General features: G+C 44.7%; 1 protein-coding gene across 5 annotated transcripts in view; it reads left to right on the top strand.

Moving 5' to 3' along the window:
- Positions 1 to 20,126, top strand: part of ZER1 (zyg-11 related cell cycle regulator) — a 96,785-nt gene extending 76,659 nt beyond the window's left edge. For 4 of the 5 annotated variants that reach the window (XM_068248512.1, XM_068248516.1, XM_068248513.1 and 1 more), the window contains 6 exons: positions 3,786 to 3,905; positions 4,718 to 4,833; positions 5,741 to 5,929; positions 7,366 to 7,463; positions 9,326 to 9,428; positions 11,181 to 11,991. In XM_068248512.1, the coding sequence (XP_068104613.1) occupies positions 3,786 to 3,905; positions 4,718 to 4,833; positions 5,741 to 5,929; positions 7,366 to 7,463; positions 9,326 to 9,428; positions 11,181 to 11,238 (684 nt within the window). In that variant the 3' untranslated portion in view covers positions 11,239 to 11,991. Of the gene's footprint in view, positions 1 to 3,785; positions 3,906 to 4,717; positions 4,834 to 5,740; positions 5,930 to 7,365; positions 7,464 to 9,325; positions 9,429 to 11,180; positions 11,992 to 13,942 lie in introns of those variants that run through there. The other variant, XR_011023205.1, reaches the window with a different exon arrangement.
- The last annotated feature ends 1,963 nt before the right edge of the window (positions 20,127 to 22,089 follow it).

Raw genomic sequence — 22,089 nt, 5'->3', positions numbered from 1 at the left:
CAAAGAAAATATTCTCATATTTTTCATTTTCAGGTATATAGTGTTTTTTCTAACATTGCATCATTCTCTAATATGTGCAGATTACACAACACTCAGCATTCAAAATGATCCTTTCAGAGCAGTCTGTGAACTAATGACCTCTCATCTGGCAGAGAAAAAGTAAATAGTTAATGAACAGTTGAGATAATAAAAGTCAGAAAACAGCCCTCTCCACGACTTTGAAAGTCGTAGAGATTAATGGCTTTTTTGCATAGAGATAACAACTGGAGTTTCTTAACTCTTTCTGTACTGGAAACAGACTAATGTATCTGATCTTAATGTTTTATTCCAGGGGCGTTTCTAGGGTCCTTGAAGATTGGGGGCACCTGTGGGCACAAGGCGAGGGGGGCATTGGCAAAAAAATGGGCGTGGTCATACCGTGAGTGGGCATGGCCAAATTTACATGAACTTAGCAGCGGTGTAAGCTACAGATAGCCGGCCTGCCCATCAAATTATTAGATGGAGCCCCATGTCCTTTATTTAAATAATTGACAATCAGTATAGGCATAAATCAAAGATGTATACGCACATACAATTTTGAATGGTCAATCGCTGACCAATTTTACCAACCCCATGCAGTAAGTGGGCCAACAAACAATGAATTTGATGAACAGAGCTAAAATTGGCTAATCAAAATTGTATGTGTGTACCAGGCTTTACAGCTAATACTGTACATAATGAAAGTAGCAGGGATAAGCACACACTGCAGCTAGTTTACTATCAGTACAGGCACAGAGTAACAGCTTATACAGTACATACTGGAGGTAGCAAAGATCAGCACATACTGCAGCTAGTTTACTATCAGTACAGGCACAGAGTAACAGCTTATACAGTACATACTGGAGGTAGCAGAGATCAGCACACTATGCAGCTAGTTTACTCTCAGTACAGGCACAGAGTAACAGCTTATACAGTACATACTGGAGGTAGCAGAGATCAGCACACAATGCAGCTAGTTTACTATCAGTACAGGTACAGAGTAACAGCTTAAACTGTACATACTGGAGGCAGCAGAGATCAGCACACACTGCAGCTAGTTTACTATCAGTACAGGCACAGAGTAACAGCTTAAACTGTACATACTGGGGTAGCAGAGATCAGCACACACTGCAGCTATCAGTACAGGCACAGAGTAACGGCTTATACTGTACATACTGGAGGCAGCAGAGATCAGCACACACTGCAGCTAGTTTAGTATCAGTACAGGTACAGAGTAACGGCTTATACTGTACATACTGGAGGTAGCAGAGATCAGCACACACTGCAGCTAGTTTAGTATCAGTACAGGTACAGAGTAACGGCTTATACTGTACATACTGGGGTAGCAGAGATCAGCACACACTGCAGCTATCAGTACAGGCACAGAGTAACGGCTTATACTGTACATACTGGAGGCAGCAGAGATCAGCACACACTGCAGCTAGTTTAGTATCAGTACAGGTACAGAGTAACGGCTTATACTGTACATACTGGAGGTAGCAGAGATCAGCACACACTGCAGCTAGTTTAGTATCAGTACAGGCACAGAGTAACAGCATATACTATACATACTGGAGGTAGCAGAGACCAGCACACACTGCAGCTAGTTTAGTATCAGTACAGGCACAGAGTAACGGCTTATACTGTACATACTGGAGGCAGCAGAGATCAGCACACACTGCAGCTATCCGTACAGGCACATAGGAACAGCCTAGACTGTAATGGGACATGGAGGATGGGGCTCAGGCACAGACACACACAATGGGGCACAGACATACACACATACATACATACATACATACATACACAATGGGGCACTGACACACACACACACACACACACACACACACACACACACACACACACACACACACACACACCCCTGGCAGAGTAAACAGTACATTACTACCTCCTCCCTGGTCTGCAGTCTGCCACGCACGGGGTTATCTGCCGCCTCCGCGGCTGCATCCTGCCTGTGTCCGGAGTCCGACCTCCAGGCTGGCTCTGGCAGTTCTCCCCCTCACTCTCTGCAGCAGAGGCTTCTTCTTAGTCCCTCTTGGTGGCATGGCATGCGGAGGATCAGCAGAGGATCAGCGAGGGTCAGCGGGCACCGGCCGGGCAATTCAAAACTGCACTACACGTGCAGGGGGCGGAGCTACTCACGCTCTCTCCAGCCCCCTGCCTATTCATTCAATCTCGCGCCCCCTGCCTGGTGCTCCTGATTGGGCAGGGGGCGGATGGACAAGGGGACCAGCAGTGCTTCTGAGCGGCGAGCACCGCCCACAACATGGCGGCCGCCGTATTGTGTAAACGGCGGCCGCGCAGAGTAAAAACATTCGTGGCACTCCCGTTGGGCACCCCAGAGCAGTCATTAGGGGCACCCCAAAGCCATATCCGTGGCACGTGCCACCGATATGTGACGCTAGCGACGCGCCTGTTTTATTCCTTAGCTGTACTACACATACAAATCATAATATCATAATTTTTTTTTCTCTTCAGTGTCTCTTTAAACTGTGATGTAACTCAGTCTAGTGTGATGACTTTGCTTCTTGGCTTGAAAAAGGGCTAGACGCCAGAAACAGCAGAGCTGTCGCTGATGTATGCTTGACATCATGTTGTTTTAATCAATAAAACAGCTATTTTTCTACGGAAGACGGTGCTGACTCGCTTTGGACTTTTTCAAATAGATCCAACGGACTTCCCTCTAAGGGCTGATGAGCGTCTGAACCAGCAGCCCGGTATCTCGGCCAAATGCTTTTCTGCAAGTGTGCAAAAAAACAGCTACTTTTGGCGGGACTTCCCGTTGCACGCTCCGTGTATCACATTTTTTACCCCCGCATGGGGACACGGAAGCGCCGCGGTTACAGAACTTGGATGCTATAGGTTGCACCAAGGAAAAAAACGAGATGGCAGGAAACGACGGGATTGAATTGACAATGCTTAAATGATGAGTGCCACAGCCTCCATCTTGATTGCCGCAGTACCGCAGCTCAAAAAAGCCGCAGTGATGTTGCGTGGTCCCGCTTGGAAGATGTAATTACATTAATACACTACATCTCCCTGAATGCATTGTGGCAGCCAGTGCCACCCGGCATCACTGTGGCTACAGGGATTCTGAGATTAGCTGGAAATATGGTTATAGATGAATATTGTTCTGTCCAGGAACTGGACACACCATGGGCAGAACCGCAGGGCGACGGCAGCAGTCAGCAGCTCCTCCTCTCCATCACTGTTCCCCAGGCTTTTCCTGATCGCGTCAGTACACTCAGCCAGAAACTCAACTGCGGGCGCCCGCTGCTATTCATTCTGCACAGGATGGAGCAGAGGACATGGTGACAAAAAGGAGGCGGACACAAGGTGGGCAGAGAATGACACTGGGGAACACAAAAGGTATGGAGGGGACACAATAATTGGGGGAAGAACATCCACAAGCACCTTGGATGCACCAGGTTTAGTATATATTAACCCCCCCCCCCCAGTTATTATCATCTAAACTTAGGTGCGTCTTATAGTGTGAAAAATACGGTAATTATCTCACAGCTTGCATTGTGCACACGTTTCTAGAATGGAACTGTGGAGCAAAGTTAAAATGTCCAGCGACCTTATGTATTAAATCCTGGAAGTGACACTTCCATGCAGGAGGCTATCAGTCTCTGGAAAACTGAGTAAAGTTGTATGAAGTCTGAAAGTCGAACACATCCTCCTTTTTCCTCTTTCTTTTCGATGGTGAAGACCAATGCACTGATTCCTGTTTCCTTGCCCAACAGTGTGACCAGGTGATGGAATTTTCCTGGAGTGCCCTCTGGAACATCACAGATGAGACTCCAGACAACTGCGAGATGTTCCTCAATTACAGTGGCATGAAGCTATTTCTAGATTGCTTGAGAGTAAGTCTATTCATTGCATTGTCCCTTGGCGGCCTGCTGCATTGTATCTTGGCTGCCTGCTGGATTGTATCATAGTTGCCTACTGCATTGTATGTACTTTAGCTTCCTGCTGCATTGTTTCTGGTCTGTTTGTTGTATTGTCCCCAGTTGCATTGTCCCCGGCTATCTTGACTGCCTACTGCATTGTCCACTGGCTACTTGCTGCTTTGTACCTTAGCTTCCTATTACATTGGCTATCATTCATAAAGCATTTCTGCATGCGGAAATGCTTAAAACAGCTGACTTTACCGCCCACGTAGCAAATTCAGCATTCATAAAGGCTGACCTTACCGAGCAGAGCGATAAATCACCGCCTTGTGCGGTGATTATTGTAAAAAATGTAGCAAAATGTTCATTCATAAAGATCACCGCAAGCGGTGTGAGGTCGGGAAGTACCGCTCCCTCTGATGTGGCGATACCAATGTAAGTGAATGGAGACACACAGACCTCCCAGGCAGCTGCAGCAGAGCGGAACGCGGAGAAATGTATCAACTCGGCAGCTTCCGTGTCTCCGCCTGTCTACCGCCAGCCTAGTTCAGGGAATCTCCGCACTGCTACCTCACCTGAATACTTTTTTATGAATCAGCAGCCAGAAGTCTAAAACACCGCCAGCTGTGTTTTCCCGCACTGATTCTCCATACCGACATTACTTTCATGAATGATAGCCATTGTATCTTGTCTGCTTGTAGCATTGTCCCCAACTGCTTGTTGCATTGCCTTTGGCTGTGGGATATTTTAGGCTACTTATGATATGCACTTCTGTCCTTTCGTAGGAGTTTCCAGAAAAGCAGGAACTACACCGTAACATGCTGGGACTTCTTGGAAATGTAGCGGAGGTCCGTGAGCTGCGGCCACAGCTGATGACCGCACAGTTCATCACCGTTTTTAGGTAAAAGCACTGTTGTTTTGATGTGTGGAATATTCTCCTCCCTGAGCATTCTTGGAGACCAGGTATTATGTTTACTGAGGAACTCGCAGTAAACAAACATTCCACAGAGATGCACCTGACAGGACTAAAGATGTTACCTTGGCAAAAGGGGTTATATCAGACTGACTGAGCGAGCACGCAGCAATAGGTTAAAGGATACCAGAGCCAAAGCAATTGGAAAAACGGGGGAGCAGGCATGTATAGAAAGCTGTACTCATGCCCACTGCTCTTCCAAGCACCCCTCCGTCCCCCTCCTTTGCCCCCCTGCAGCCTCTTCCTGGTCAGCGAGTCATGTAGCAGTGCACAGGCATTGGCCTGGCTGAGTTCTTCTTAGATCGTTTTTCCAATTACTTTCGGCTCTGGTATCCTTTAAACCGTATTTTTACTTGGTGCTTCATCTGTTCCCAAATCAGATGCGGTACCTGTGCTGCTTCAAAACCGCAGCTGAGTCACAGGATTATGGGTATGTGCTACAGAAAACTGCCACATGCCATCCAAAATTGCACTAGCGTGTGAATCGGACAGCAAGCTGTTGTTTGAAAAGGCAATGTTTCCCAGTCTGGGTTGCATGCGGGGAAATGATGCGGATTCGGATTTAGTGGAAACAGGTCCTAACTGAGAAAAAGATGAGTATCTGTGAACTGGTGAAGTAGATTTGTGTTTTCTTTTACTTTGGTTGGACTAATTAAAATATTTTTTAAAAATTGATAAAAAATAACAGGTGTGACTTTCTTTTAGTGGTGCAAGGTCTGGGGCCGTCATCCTGATCATAGTATTTCTCTCTAGTGAGTTTAGGACTCGGCCATATCACATGGCCAGTGCAGTGTCCATCCTGCATGCACTCACTATGTTGTTGTTCTATTTACAGTAACCTCCTGGAAAGCAAAGCAGATGGCATTGAAGTGTCCTACAACGCCTGTGGCGTGCTGTCACACATCATGTTCGATGGCCCCGAAGCCTGGTTCATCGCAGAGCCATCGAGGCAAGACGTTGACGAACGCATGTGGCGAGCAATCCAGAGCTGGGATATAAGCTCCAGAAGAAACATCAACTACCGGTAAGAGCCATCACCTCGCCATACCGCCCTTTGTCGCTGTCCCTCCCTCTAATGCATACATGTCAAACTCTGGCCCATTGGCCAAATCTGGCCCTCAGAGCCATTAAATTCGGCTCTCAAGTGGTTTCCCCACTTTGCATTATGTTTGGCCCACTCTAGACCACTAGGGAAGCCATATGGGGGGAGGCAGGGGGAAAGCACTAAACACAAGGGAACTGTATAGGGGAGGGTGGGGGCCTCTAGACACCAGGAAACTTTATAAGGTGGCCAGTAGACATTGAGGTGGGCCCATGACTAGGTCCCAGTGTTTAGTTTCGACCCACTTTGTATTTGAGTTTGACACCCCGATCTAATGTCACCTCCTAGTTTCCATTTGTCTCGTAGTTATCTTCTCATATGGTGGGCTTTATTTATCAAAGTCTGGAATAAAGGCCAGATGGATGTCGCCCGACAGGGATCAGAATCAGATGCCTCGGGCGATAACGCTCGTCCGTGGCTGTACAGACACGTAGTTAGCATGTAGGCGGATGACATGCTCTGTTCCTATGCTCGGGGGTGGATTGGCGGGTCACGCGGCAGGAGAGGGGTGAGTGGAGACAACAAAGCTCTTAGCCATCGCTTTGCTTTTATATGTGACTTCTTGACATTTTTTTTAAACTCTCTCCTGGCAAAAACAATAATGTGTTGTCTCCCTCGCATTTCCACCAATCTTGTGAGATAAGGGGAGGCAGCTTAAAGAGGAACTTCAGCCTAAACAAACATACTGTCATTAAGTTACATTAGTTATGTTAATTAAAATAGATAGGTAATATAATATCTTACCCACACTGTTTTAAAAGAACAGGCAAATGTTTGATTTCATGATGGCAGCCATCTTTTTGGTTGAAAGGAGGTGACAGGGAGCATGAGACACAGTTCCAACTGTACTGTGTCCTGAGCACCTCTCCCAGTTGCTAGGCAACATGAATAACAACATAGGAAATCCCATCATGCTCTGCACAGCATCAGAGAAAAAAAGCCCGGGCTTTTTTCTTTGATGGGTGGAGCTTAGCTAAATATGCAGCTAAAAATGATGCTTTGGTAAGAAAAACGTTCTGATGCTGTGAAACTGTTAAAGAAACACCAAGGCTCAGTTCTGCTGAGTAGATTTTTAGCCTGGAGGTTCACTTTAAGCTTCATCTAGGTTAAACACCATGTAATTGCTCTAAAAGTTGGGTGCATCTGGAGTTGCTTGGAGTACGGTACAGAATTACTCCACTGTAGTAACGAGGATTAAAAACAGATTGTGAGAACTGGCACCGCTGTACATGGGAACATTTTCACATTAGTACGTTTTATGTCACTTCAGGTTCACATGAATCCTTTCCATTACATGTTGTTACTAATGCATAGATGACACCTTCACAGAGCTTCATAAATCCCCCTTTTGGTTTTAGGTCATTCGAGCCTATTCTTCGACTCTTGCCCCAGAGTGTCTCCCCTGTCAGCCAACATTGGGCAACCTGGGCTCTGTACAACCTCGTCTCTGTGTACCGTGAGTATTACTGCTGCTGCCTCATCCAATATCAGTGAGGATTTACTGACAGGGAAGAGGGTGTTTGGTAATCCATAGTAGTTACATAGATATGTGGTGATGTATGATACATTTATCAGTCTAGCTGCCATAGCAAGAAATGTGAAAATGTTGGGTGCCTCGACAGCTTATAAAAGAAAATACAGAAAAAACAGGAGCCCAAATAAAGCAATATGTTATGAAATGGTGTAAATGGTGGGGGGAATGGTGTAAAATAGCAAGAAGTTACTCACAAAGGTGGGTTGCATTGGAAGCAACCGACCACTGGAAGCAGGTGGAGATAAATGACCTGACTCCACTCGTGGTGTCCAACCTGGACTGGATGCAGTCACTCTCTTGGTAAAAAGAGACCTTCACAATGGTATATACCGTATGAGGCCAGGCGCTCAATGCTTTTGGCTGATTAACCCTTTTATTGGCCTGAGGAAGTGGGCTCAGGCCCACAAAATTCATTTGTTTTCTGCATAGCAAGGAATAAAGATCAGATCAGCACTAGCAAGCACAGGGAGCCAAGATCCTGGGCATTCAAGTAGACAAAGTGTAGCTGTACTCGCCTATCTCCCTTGCTTTTGTTGGAAAGTAAGCAGAATGATTACAGGTAAAATGCAATAAATCATGCCTTTTTAAAATGGATTGTTCCTCCATGTCTCCTCCCCTGGATCCCACTTAGTCAGAGTGCTGATGCTGCAGATAGATTCAAGAGGATGTATCAGAGGACCTATGATGCCTTTACCCCTCTAGCCCACATGACACCGCTCCAAGCCCTTTCATTGGTGGATGAAGTGCACAGAGTCTGACAGCCTTGTAGTGTACTGGGAAGAATTGGAAGCGCTCCTAATCGGGCCGCATCTGAAATGACTACCAACTGAGGCGTGCAGAGCTCCCCAGAGGCAAATACACACCTTGTATTCACAACAGATGCAAACTATGCACTAAACCCAGATTAAAACAGAATGCAAACTTGAAATAACAATTGGGTTCAATCTGCCATCTGTAACAATCTGCATTTAAAGAGGTCTTGGATGCTTTCTTTGTGTTGAAGGACATCCACAGCTATAATTACTAAGTAATACCGGGCAGAGGTGATTCAGGGATTTTATCTCACAGCCATTTGGAAGGGAATGGAGTCAGGAAGGAATTTTTCCCTCTTGTGCTGGATACACACGGTGCGTTCCCACACTCGATGCGCCCGTCGATTCGCGTCGACTCAATTATTTCCGAGCATTTCCGAGCGCATTTCGATGATAGGTCGATTTACATGTAAAGTATGCCAAATCGACCTAACGATCCATCGAAACGCGAATCGGACATGTTGGAAATAATCGAGCCAACGCGAATCGACGGGCGCATCGAGTGCGGAAACGCACCATGTGTATCCAGCATTAGGCATAATCGGCTCAAGCCTGTTTTTCCTTCCCCTGGATCAACTTGTATGTGCGAGTTCAGGACTGTTTGGTTTTTTTCCCCTGGTTGAACTTGATGGACTGATGTCTTTTTGTTTTTTTTCAACCAAAACAAGCTACCGTACTTAACCCCTATTTTATAAGGGGACCTAGCAATAGCATTATGCTATAACTGGGCAATGCAGCAGTTCCTTTACCTTACTAGTGTACCAACAGTCTGATGCTTTGGGCAATTACATTGTTCACAGGATTTTCTTTTCTCAGGACCTCATCAAATAGGGTTGTTTCACGTATCTATATAGGAAACTGTACAGCTAGCAGTATTTTGGGTCACATGGTACAACATTGGAGAAATGAGCTGAATTTATAAATATTTTTCATTTATATGGGTTAATTTTTGGTTATCTTTCTTTGACCTAGCTGACAAATATTGTCCTCTTCTGATCAAAGAAGGAGGGCTCCCTCTGCTGGTAGAAGTGGTCAACATGCCAACTACTCGCCAAGAAACAAAGGATATGGCCAGGTAATATACGCAGCACAGTGTCAGCGTGAAAGCTCCGTCCATTACTCCCTCTTGTGTCCAGAGCAGAAGGGGCTGAAACTTAGAGGAACTGTAGTGAAAATAACATCATGTATAAAATTGCTTATATTTCCCACAAATCAATAAGGTTCACAGACAGTAAACTGTCAGGACCATGGTCATGACATCACACTGTGGGACGAGTGTCACCATAATATCAGCCACACAGACTAGACCCCCACCTCCCAATGATCTATTTGAGAAAAGGTGAAGATTCCCTGTGGGGAAGTGGGTGTCAGCTACTGATTGGGATGAAGTTCAATCCTTGGACATCTACAATGTCACATTAGTTCTTGCTGCCACTGACTGTTGTAGTCTAGTGGGATTGCTGCAATGTCCTCTGTGCATTGCTCCCCTCCCTCTGATCCAAGCTGCAGCCTTCAGAAAGCAATTTGGGAGCAGCCGGTACTGCCATAGTCCGTAATGTAAATTGAGGCTATAGCAGCGCTCAGACAGTAATTTGGGCACAGTCAAAAGACCAGTCCAGATTACTTTAAAAAAGTCTAGCGTAATGGCCCGTACTCACGGGCTGTAAATGTTGCCTGTCGCCAGCACACGTGAGCGTGTGGGCGACAGGCCGGCGACAGCTCCTCGCCAGGTCCCTCCGCGTACACACGCGGAAGAGGGACCAGCGGCGAGGCGGAAGCTGTCGCCGACGTTCCTCCTCCCTCCGCCGGAAGCTCCATATACTTTAATGGAGGTTGCTGTCGCTAGTCCGCGTACTCACGCGGACTAGCGACAGTTGCGGCGGAGGTGCGGCGGCGACTGTCGCCATGCGATTGAAACTTTCAATCGCATGGCGACATGAGCGACGGGCGACAGTTCGGGGTGCGCGCGCGTGCAACGGCCCATACTCACGGGCGACCTGTCGCCGCAACACGCGCGCGCCGCGTGTTGAGGCGACAAAAGTCCCTCGTGAGTATGGGCCATAATTCGTCCACCAGCAATAACTGACAGCTGAATTACATCTTTCCCCGAGGCCATGGCGGCCTGGAGAGGGGAATAGTAATTAACTCTGCCTGGACTTTTGCAGGAGCAGGGGGAACTGTTTTTCAGCTTCACCCTGCGACCAAATTTCCCGGCGCCATTTTTGAATAAATGCAGCTGTCCGGCCTCAGTAGAACTCTTTAGAGACACTGAAGCGAAAAAAAATTATGATATTATGATTTGTATGTGTAGTACAGCTAAGAAATAAAACATTAAGATCAGATACATCAGTCTAACTGTTTCCAGTACAGGAAGAGTTAAGAAACTCTAGTCGTTATCTCTATGCAAAAAAGCAATTAAGCTCTGTGACTTTCAAAGTCCTGGAGAAGGCTGTTATCTGACTTTTATTATCTCAAGTGTTATTCAACTATTTACTTTTTCTCTTCCAGAGGAGAGGTCATTAGTTCACAGACTGCTCTGAAAGAATAATTTTGAATGCTGAGTGTTGTGTAATCTGCACATATTATAGAATGATGCAATGTTAGAAAAAACACTATATACCTGAAAATAAAAATATGAGAATATTTTCTTTGCTGCTAAACTTCTAGTAATTATTCATAGTACACAACCAATTCATTATATTTTTTTTTTCGCTTCAGTGTCTCACAGTGAAGGAGGTATAGCTGAATAATGTACAGGATTGCTTTACTTGCTGTATGCAGATATATTTATCTGTGCTTCCTTCTCTTTGGATTGTGTTTTCTCCAGGAAAGTGCTTCAGCATTGTGGTAGTTATCATGAAGAGAGCATGGATACGTTACTATAGAAAAGGAGTAGGAAGAGGACCGCAAGTCTCGTCATTCTCTGGACCTCTCCACAGAGAAGCCTGGTGTCAAGCGCTGTAACGGAGACAGCCATAAGTGGCCACCAGACATGGAGAGGACTTCATTTGCACAGTGAACCGATTATCCGTGGTTTCATTCTCTTTTATTTTTGTCCTCAATTTGATTACCATGAAAGACTACGAGGGAAGCAAAGGAATCAGGAGAAGTATATCCGATCCAGTGAGGCTCCCAGATCTTATGAGGTCATGGAACCCTTGCAGCAGCTGACGTCAGAGTTCAGAGAACAATGTGGTGTCCTAAAGGTTCAGTTGCCAGATGTAACCAGATGTGTAAAGAGCAAAAAAATAACTTGCACATATTGACAGTTTAGGTACACTCGTAGCTGATACCTCAAGCACTTAACGTGGATCTCTTCTACCAGCCTAATGATGGTAGGCTTTCAGAACTACACAAGGAATGTCCATAAAATGGTCTGAAATGCTCCAGCCGTATCACGCAAAGTATCTGATCACACTACAGTGCCCTCTGGTGGTGGGCTGACATCTCCTTTGCTTTGTCGTCTGTAAAAGAGACTGAAGCTCTAGAAGGGAGATTTTCACTGGTGGCTTCTGATTTGGAAAAATGAGTACATTTTAGGGATCTAAACTTGAAGATCCTATTAAAAGAAATGATTTTTACTTACAAGAAAATTTTAAAAACCGTGTCAGACTGCCAGTAAAGTTTCCACATAGCTCTGTTTGTTGTGTTGGGTATTGGTTCAAAGCTAAATTTGCATAAGCTTGGAATGATCTTTTAACCTATGTTATTTTATTTTTATTCTGTGCTTTCTGTTTTGGTTTTGTTTGTGTTTTTTTTTATTCCATCTTTTTGTTTTGTTTGTCTCTTTCTACAGATAAAAGTGGCTATTCAGGAAAAGTAATACATTTATGAGTGGAACCCCCCCCCCCCCCCCCCCCCATCCATCAGGTTACAGTAGTAGTATCAAAATGTTATACTTAAAGGAAACCTGAAGTGAAAAGTAATGTGGACGGTTACTTGCTTACCTGGGGCTTCTTCCAGTCACCTGAAATCCTCCTGGTTTCTCACCATCATTCCACTATGCTCTCTATAGCCCCTGTCCCTCTCCGAACGCTCCATTGTGTTTCCGTGGCCGGGAGCACTCTGTGATTGCGCAGTAAGTAAAACATTGCTACTGTTCATGTGCAGCACATTCCCTGCCACAGGAGCATGATCGAGGAGACACATGGCTGTCCCCGCCCAAGTTCCAGCGACTCGTGGAGTGGCCCAGCTTACAGGGAGACACATGGGGGACAGATCAGTGTGGAATGACAGCGAGGGAACAAGAGGACTTCAGGGGGCTGGAAGAAGCCCCAGGTAAGTAACTGGCCACATTTTTTTTTCACTATACACTCCCTTTAAAATGTGATTAACCTGTTTAAAATGAGGTTCCAAACTAGATCTCTAAATTATTCTAAATTTTTTGAATACTGGGCTATAGGTTTACAGTAACATGTCTGACCCAGTCAGGGAGGCAGTGTTTATAATATAAAATGCATACTTACATTTCTCTACCAGGCATGTTTTTAAAGGGAACCTGAACTGAGTAAAATTATTTAAAATAAACACATGATGCAGCTGCAAAATGAATATTACATACTTACCTCACCGTCAGTTCCTCTCAGAAGCTTACAATTTTCTTCTTACGGTGATCCCTTCCATTTCTGACAATAGGTATATTACAACGGGTATATTACATTATTGGCTATGACCCCATTTTAAGACTATTTTAAGCACACTTAAGCATTACAACACTTAAAAAATGTAAAATGCCTAATGCAGGAAAGCCTGTCACTTGGCAGCAGGTGTATTCTCCCTTTTTTATTACTGCTTCCCGCCTGCAGGTAATATGAGAAGGGCACCACTTCCCTGTGTCGGGATGATTTCCCTGGAATGCAGATTGGAAGGGGGCGTGGCCCAGACCTTCTTTATGCTACAGGAAATGGGAAGGTATTAGCCCGGTCTGTGGCTATAGTTTTTTTACAGGTAGGAAAACTATTTAGCTCCTTAAATCTTGTTGCTATCGCTATAACCTGACAGAGCAGTGGGTGTGGTGTCTCTCATAAATGTACTTATTTCCTGGATTTCCACTTCAAAGCCCAATTAAACTCAACATAGCAAGTTATAACAGCCATCAAGTTAATAAGTGAATATAAACAATATGTAGGAGCAAAGTGCTAAACAGAATACCCATTTCATGGGCCAGATGTTCTTGCCACTTCAGTACACCAATTTTCTCTCGCCCTAAATGTAGCCGTTGGCCAGGTCTGGCAAGTCTGATCATGTGACACAAAAGATTGGAGGGATCATTACTTGCCTACAGTGTGCTGCTCCTCTGGTCCCCGGCCCATATGGGATGTGCCATCTTCTCCACCCGACCGGCTTCATAAACCACAGTTAGTAACTTCCTGGCAGTGTTGTGCACCCACCACAATGCATGCTGGGAGGTGTAGTTCGTGGTGCTTGGTATGGGATAGGTGCTCAGCGACTGCAAGCAGTCCTACAGAAGAGTTTTCTGTTTGAAGGCATCAGGGCGAAAGGTGTTACTTATAATTTACATGACTCATCATGATTGGTTTTAAAATTTGCCTTCTTCAGCTTTGAGTTTCGTTTCATGATCTATTACAGGATTAAAAGTAACTGGCAGACCAACATAGCGTAAATACAAGAGGAAGAAAGGGGAAGTCCATTACAGGAAGTGTCCTCAGCGTGACCTAAATCTGACCTCCTGGCCCTGCAGAAATCTCACCTGGCTCCCATCACGGTCAATTACTGTAAAGTGTAACTCCACTTTTATTAAAGGAGCAAATATGGTAATGCCATACTGAACAACCATAAGCGTTGCGCAGGTTTTAGCAAGCATTACTATAGCACATTTCACTGTTTTTTCTGTTTTGGCTTTTTAAAGTGGACCTAAATTCTTGCACAGGACAAAAGTAAGACCTAGAGAAATGCACCCTGTATGTATTTAGAGAGTTTAGCCTGTCTAATTCACCTTCATCTGTGACTAATTACAACTGTAATTTGATCCCTCAGCTGAGTCAGCTGGCTGCTTTGGCAAAGCAGATAATTTGTAAACCCAGGATGTTAACCCTATGTCTGCTTCCATGAAAGCAGGACATAGACACACTGCAGATTTATTGCAGGATTTGCATCAGCTGTAACAAAGAAAGGTTTTTCTGGAAAAGTTATTATGCTGTTGCTTATCTTTTAGAGCAGAGAGGAAGTTCTGAGTTCAGGTGCACTTTAACACAGCTGACCACACTGAGGTACTGACAGGAAGTGGCAGTTGTGTGTGTCTGTGCATGACAGATCAGGGAATAAAATGTGAGATTGTAATGTGAGTACTCCCAGACCATGAACCTGGAATGCTCCCCGCAGAAAACTCATGATTTCTTGGTTTGGGGTAAAAATAAGATTACGTACGGTTTACACAAGCAGACAGGTAAAAATCTGTGGCTGCTCAGTTTAAAAAGGTACCTGTAGTCAGGGTGAAAATAAAGATACACACCTCAGTAGGGAGAAGCCTCTGGATGGTCCGAAGGAGTCTCAGATCCTCATATCCTCATCCAGCCCTCCTGCACTGAGACTCTAAACGATCTTTGACATTAAGGAGCACTATCGCAAAAAAATGTAAACATTAAAATACCTGTAAACGCATGCAAAGAAGAAGCATGTTTCTTCCAGAGTAAAATGAGCTATAAGTCTATTGCCTCCTATGTTGCTGTCACTTACAGTAGTTAATAGAAATCTGACGGAACTGACTGGTTTTTGACTAGTCCATACTCTTCCTGGGGGATTCTTAGTATTCCCTGAAAAGCATTCACTGAAAAGATGCAGGCCGATTCAAACCAACCCCTGCCCTCCCCCAAGAGAGTTCCCCATAAGGAGATAGCCTTGTCCAAACCCTGTCAGATTTCTACAACCTACTGTAAGTGACAGCAACATGGGAAAAAAGTAATTTATATCTCATTTTACTCTAAAAGAAATGTACTTTTTCATGTAGTTTAAATTTTACAATTTTTCGCAATAGTGGTCCTTTAACGTCGAAGATTGCTCGCGGCCACGCTCCCCTATGGGTACAAGCACTGCGCAAGTGCAAAGTACGGCCACATGGAGCTACTTGTGCAGCTTATTTTTCTTCTCCAAGCAGGAGCGGCTCCATGCTACAGCACAGCAAGGTCGTGCTCTTACACTAAGGGGTGCGCGGCCGCCAAGATGAGGAGTCCCGGCCAGCAGTGGAGGATCGGGGAATTTGCAGTGTTCCTCAACCCTGTCCTCAAGGCCCACCAACAGTGCATGTTTTGTAGACATCCACAGAGGTAGTTAATGAGCTCTGCTGAGACACTAATTACCTCACCTGTGCATGTTTGTGGTTTTCTGCAAAACGTACTGTTGGTGGGCCTTGAGGACAGGGTTGGGGAACTCTGCTCTAGAGCATCCAGGGGCTTCCTGCTACTGAGGGAAGTATCTAACTTTGTTTCTGCTATTTCTCTTATTACAGGTGTACTTTACAAAAGCATAACATTGTTTTACTTGTCTGGAAAATCCTATCTGGCTGCAGACTGAAATGCAATGGTCCTTCTTAGTAATGTTAAATTATAAAATGCTTTGTGTTTCAGTGAGAGGTGTCATGCCAAATTTTTAACAAAAGTGGAGTTGCACTTTAATTGTAAATCAAGGACAGGTTTGCAGTCATGTGATGCCACCAGGCATTGTTTCTGGGGATATGACAGTATAGCTGGCTCTTTCTTCTATACGGTCTGCTTCTGTAGGAAAGGAGACATTTGCCCTCCTGGCTTTGCAGGTGTTCATGGCGTGTGCTGCATCACAAGCCAGTGACATAGCAAGTCTGCCTGGCAACCATCTCCTTCAGAGCTAGGTAGCTGTGTGATGGTCACATGATGGCAGCATTACTCTAAAAATTGAAGATTTTCAGTGAGGTTTTTTTGGGGCAGCAGTGGGTGAGAGTCTAGGCTAATGTTGGATATGCTGGCCCTGGTGCTCAAGTACTGCTTTAAATGGAACCTGAGGTGAGAGGAATATGGAGTCTGCCATTTTAAGTCCCTTCTAGAAAAGAGATGCAGTGGCAGTTAACAGGCTTCCATGCTTACCTTTTGGTATCAGTAATGTCTGAGGGGCCTAAACACACCATCCAGTATTACCTCCAGATCAACAAACCAGTCAGCATGAGCAGAGCTTTCATTTATTGGTAGTGAATGCTTCTGAATGTTCACCGATCAGACAGTGATGGTAAATAGTGATTGTGCAGGACCGATTGGTATGAGTATGAATGTGGGAGAACACGACTTGTAATAGGGGCGGTGCTCCTCTCCTCACTTCCTGAGTGCCTCGCCCTTATGTGCACTCAAGAGGTCTATGTGGTATTTCTGTCTGAACGATTACCTTGCAGGATTGCACACACATCCCCTCCTGTGTGCACAGCTTTAGTCACACCTTGACTAAGTATGCAGCCAGCAGAGGCAGACTTGAGTCAGATCTTGTAATCTGTTTACTTCTTCATCATTGACTAATGACTATGCCTAGTACACACCATACAATTTTCTGTTAGATTATTTTCTGTAACATGAAGGCCCATACACACGTCGGATTTTTTTAAACGACCCGTCGTTTGGACCTCCCGTCGTCCAGTCGTCCGGACGTCAAATCGGGCGTGTGTACAGTCCGTCGTTCAGCTGATAAGACTGGTCTTGAGCGATCCGACCGAGCATAATAAGGGCTCTTTCACACTTCCAGTTTGTGTTTGCTTTAATGCATGGTTTTTGTGCGCAGCAATACATCTTTGTACCTTTATTCGCATTTATACCACAATCTATCAATATTCCCTAGAGTGGCTACAGAATACTTAAGTAATTAAAATGCAAGGCAGTGTGAAAAACCCACAAACACCAAGGTCTATGCATATATGATTTTCCAATGGAAAAACCATTTGCAATTTTTTTTTTCTTTTTTTTATCATGCACTTGTCAAAAATGTGTACATATGCATATACAGTGTATGAGGTCCCTCAGAGGGTATTGAAGGCAAAAAGGACAGTGCAGCAGCCAAGCAAGTAGTCGTTTTCTTGAAGGCAATTAAGATGGCAGCCTCTATACTGTATATCTTTCACCATGCATTTTCTTGAAAGTTAATCCAGCTCACAGCTCTCTGGTCTTGAATTTCTTGTTTACATTAAATAAAAGTAAATTGTTAGCTCTACCATAAATTGAGTATAATATGGTGATCACATGATTTCTTAAGCCAGGAACACGCCTTCAATTTTGATTGGCTGATGACTGGCCAATTTTACCAGCTCCATGTAGTATAAGGGCAAACGGCCCCCATACTAAAGTACATGGAGGTGGTAAAATTGGCCAAACGTTAGACAATCAAAATTGAATGTGTGTACCAGTCTATCGTACCAACTATATTTTCTTTTCCTATGTAGAATCTAGTGGAGGAGGGGCATGTCTTGCTCATTTATCCTGAATTGGAAGCAGCAGTGGTAATGCCAGGGAAAGCAGAGGCAGTGGTTACACTTAATGCTGGGAATACACAGTTTGTTTTTCAGGTGGTTAGATTGTTTGATAGATCATTTCCGACATGTTCAATCTCAAAAGATAAGAAAAACTAGTGGAAGATAGAATCGAGCAGCAAAAACGATTGAGAGGAGAATTGTGTATTCCCAGCGTAAGGCTCAACACACTTGTGACTTAGGTTGCCCAAAACGATCATTTAAGATGTCTTTGCAAACTGTGTATGGGTGTCTATCAGCACCTGCCAACTGCTCATAGTGTTCAGGCATGCTGGAAAGCTGCAAGTACCGACAGGCCACTCTATTCATTCTCCCTCTCCTCCTTTCCCATCCTCCCCATAGAGCAAAACACGCCATTTGGCAGCTACACAAGCAGCATGAAAGGCCAAAAATCATTGATTTGAACTACCATTGTTGCAAGTGTGTACATGGATGTCCAGATGGGTAGTCTGGTGGTTAGTTCATCTTTTTTCCACATCCACCCAGTACCTTAATTGTTCCTAGCAAGGCAAACACATAAACAGGTGTGATGAGATGACTTACTAGCTGGTTTCTCCATTTTCCTGGTTTATAAGCTTCTAACACTGTCTGGAATCTGACTTCTGTTGCCTGGTGACAGGAAAAGTCTTGGTGTAGCCAATAAATGTAAGTGGAAAAACATAATGAATCTGTTGCACCCAGTGCACTGCCACGTGCATTTGTATACAATGCCATTGTCATAAACTGTTGTACACTGTGAATAAAGATTATAGAAAAAGGGGGGGGGGGAATTAACTGGGCCCAAAATGATGAACAAGCATACACTGGGGATGGTAAATGCAGAAACACACTTCCTGTGACCTGCCCTCAGAAGCCAGATTTCAAACTGAATACAAAACCTTACAAACCACAAAAAAAAATTAAAAAATGTGAAGTCTGATCACTCATTGTATCTATGCTTTTACCTTAGAAACACATTTATGTCAAAGGGGCATTTTAATGCTCATTTAAGTGGCTGGATAGAATACTGGTTAAGGGCTCTGCTTTTGACATGGGAGACCAGGGTTTGAATCCTGGCTGGGGTCAGTACCTATTTAGTAAGGCGTTCAAGGCAAGACACTGCAGGGGGCCCTCTTTAGCACGCCTCTGGCTGGAGCTCTTGAGTCCGACAGGAGAAAAGTGCTATACAAATGTTCTGATTATTATAATGCCACATCTGGTGGCCTTGTTCTACAAGTAGTCATTTTTTTCTGTCGTTTATGTATTTGTTTACCAAAATGTGCTACGGTCGGCATGCCAAACCAACCTGGATTAGGGACAGTACACACATCCAATTTTGATTGACCAATATTACCACTTCCTTGTATCTGTTGGCCTTCATACTACCCGGAAGTAGTAAAATCGAGATTGTATGTGTGTGCACACCTCTAGTGTTGCAGAGTATAGGATCCCATCACATTGACCATGTGTTGGCAGCCATTTTGTCATCTGAGCCTGTAGTGAGAATGAAGCCTGCTGGTTGGTGTAGAGCAGCTGATGAAGGCACTGAGATGTGTAGCTGACTGTGACGCAAAATGGCTGCCGCCTCTTCATTCAGGCGGCAGGTGCACTTTGCACAGAGCTATAAAGCATGAATAAAATGGTAAAAAGAAAAAAGTCACGGCTTTGAAAACGAGGTGTGAGATTGTCTACTGTCCTAAGCAATATAACTTTATTTCTTCTATCTGTTTCTGTAAATGTTTGTATATGACATGTCTTGCCTTTGACTTTATTCCTTCTTTATTTTCATTTTGCTTTTCTTTGTTTGTCCTCAAGTGTTCCTTAGAGCGTCTACACTTGTGTCTTCCCAACACGGACTGGCAATAGCAAGATAGGTTAAACTAGGGACTTCTGGGAGATATGTCAGCTTCAATATTGTGCCCGATGGGAAATCTTGTAATGAGGCAGTGGGAGTGGAACCACCACCCTTCATAGCCAGTATCACACCCATATATGGAAGTATGGTACTCATACTCACTCTGGTTGGGGTATATCAGCCAATTTTCTTTGTTGCACCAGATCTACCTTCTACGTCCCTGTAAGCTGTACTCACTGTAACCCCCAGCAGAAGATTGCAAAGATGTTTACTGTCTTTAGGAATTGCATTCAGTGCAATGGAATGGGTAAATCCTCCAGCGGAAGGCGGAGGAGGTGGGGGGACAGAACAATACCCAGTGAAAGCTGTGCAGTGCAACTGTGCATCGTGTTTTGTCAAGGCATTTTAAAACCTGAGATAATAAAGTCCCATGTAAAAATAAACTGCTGTGTTTTTGTGTTTCTTTATCTACTGGTCTGATATCAGAAGAGAGAAGGTAGAGGGGGCGCCAGGCCCAGCCTCTGGGAAGTGAAAAGTCCCATGACCTAGTAAGAAGTCAGGGCACACAATGGAGCTATAAACAACCCTTCGCTTGAAATTGGGGATTAAAAAGTCACAATGTTAGGCATGTCATTGGGCATTTGCTAAAGTGTGGTCTCCCCTACTTTGGTGACTCTCAGGGGAAACATGGGGGTAAAAAGCATTCAGCAGGCCCCCTGCCTCTATGGATAAGCGTTGGAGAACACACACCAAAGTTAGAACAAGCCACTAAAGATACTGATAGCTATAGGATATCAGCCAGCACAGTATCAGTCAGGTGCAGGGCCGGCGCTACCATTAAGGCAGCTGCCCCAGAGCTTGTAGGGGCCCCCAGTGGCTACAAGAGGACAAAAAAAAATTTCAAATCGGCCTTATAGTTTTTGAGAAAATCGATTTTAAAGTTTCAAAGGGAAAAAAAAACACACATTTAAAAACCTGCCGATTTTCAATGGTTAATAGCAAATCCACGTTAAATGCTAGAAACCCTAAATTTGCAGGAAATGTTAAGGAGATCATTAGGAATGAGAGGAAAAAACAATTTTTCAAAAAGACCTTACAGTTTTTGAGAAAATCTATTTTAAAGTTTCGAAGGAAAAAAGTATACTTTTAAATGCGGTAAATGTCACTTTTAGTAGCAAACCTAACGGTACTGTAATTTTACATGCATCAAACGAAAGCGCAATAAATTTCCTGACGGGGTTTCCAGGGGGTCCATACGCAGCCGCAGCGCTTTGGCCAGGGATCGCTATACAGCCGCAATATGGCTGTATGAAGATCCCTGGCATTTTTTCCTATTTTCCCAATTTTTTTTTTATGTTTAGAGTGTGAGAATTTAAAAAAAAAAAATTATGTGGGGTCCCCCCTCCTGAAACTTTTTAACCCCTTGTCCCCCATGCAGGCTGGGATAGCTGGAATGTGGAGCTCCGACCGATTGGGACTTCACACCGTTATACCAGCTGCAAAAAAGGTCCCCTAATGCCGATTTTTGTTCCGGGGTATATGTTGGGGGGGGGGGGCAGGTTTATTTTGCCCTGGGGCCCCATTGTTGCTTAAACCGGCCCTGGTCAGGTGACAGAGTAAAATAGTGCTGAAGTTACATCACAGGAGCCTATAGGCACTGATGTCCTGGCACCCTAGACTCTGCCCTCCATGATCCTACAATCCCACACCAAACGGCAACAGTCGTCACCTCTCTCTTACTTCCCCTGCCCATCATAGCTATGGATGTCCCTTAGCATTAGGTAGCCAGAGGTGCCCCCAGTGTTAAGTAGCTAGAGGTGCCCCCGACTGAAGGGAGATCTCATAAGTGGAATGCCGAGAGCTGGGTGAGTAACCTCTACTCTGCATAGGTAAGGAGGTACTAGAGCAGGCATGGGCAAACTCGGCCCTTCAGCTGTTACAGAACTACAAGTCCCACAATTCATTTGCCTTTATGAGTCATGACTGTGGCTGTCAGACTCCTGCAATGCATTGTGGGACTTGTAGTTTCTTAACAGCTGGAGGGCCAAGTTTGCCAATGCCTGCACTAGAGGGAGGAAGTGAGCCGCATTTCCATCATCAGGTGCCTGTAGGCAGATAAAGAAAAAAGTTCAGTGTGGGGCAACCGAACTTATAAGTCTAGCAAGGCATAACAAACCTAAGGGGCCCCAAGTAAACGAGGTAAAGAGCATTCAGACCTTGGTGAATGGTGGGCAACTTCAGTCGAGTACTGTAAAAACAGCGCAAGAAATGTGGGCGCAGCTGGCGCCACCATAGGCTGTAATAGGAATTACGGCTATAGCGGATGTCAGGGCTGGTGCACACCAGAAGAGCTTTTCTGAGCGCTTTGTGATTTTAAAAGCGCCTGCTGATGCTATCCTATATGTG

This window comes from Hyperolius riggenbachi, chromosome 8 (assembly GCF_040937935.1).
Source record: "Hyperolius riggenbachi isolate aHypRig1 chromosome 8, aHypRig1.pri, whole genome shotgun sequence".
NCBI classification, from domain to species: Eukaryota; Metazoa; Chordata; class Amphibia; order Anura; family Hyperoliidae; genus Hyperolius; species Hyperolius riggenbachi.
The sequence above is the reverse complement of the archived record's forward strand: the minus strand, read 5'-3'. Positions and strand labels throughout refer to the sequence as shown.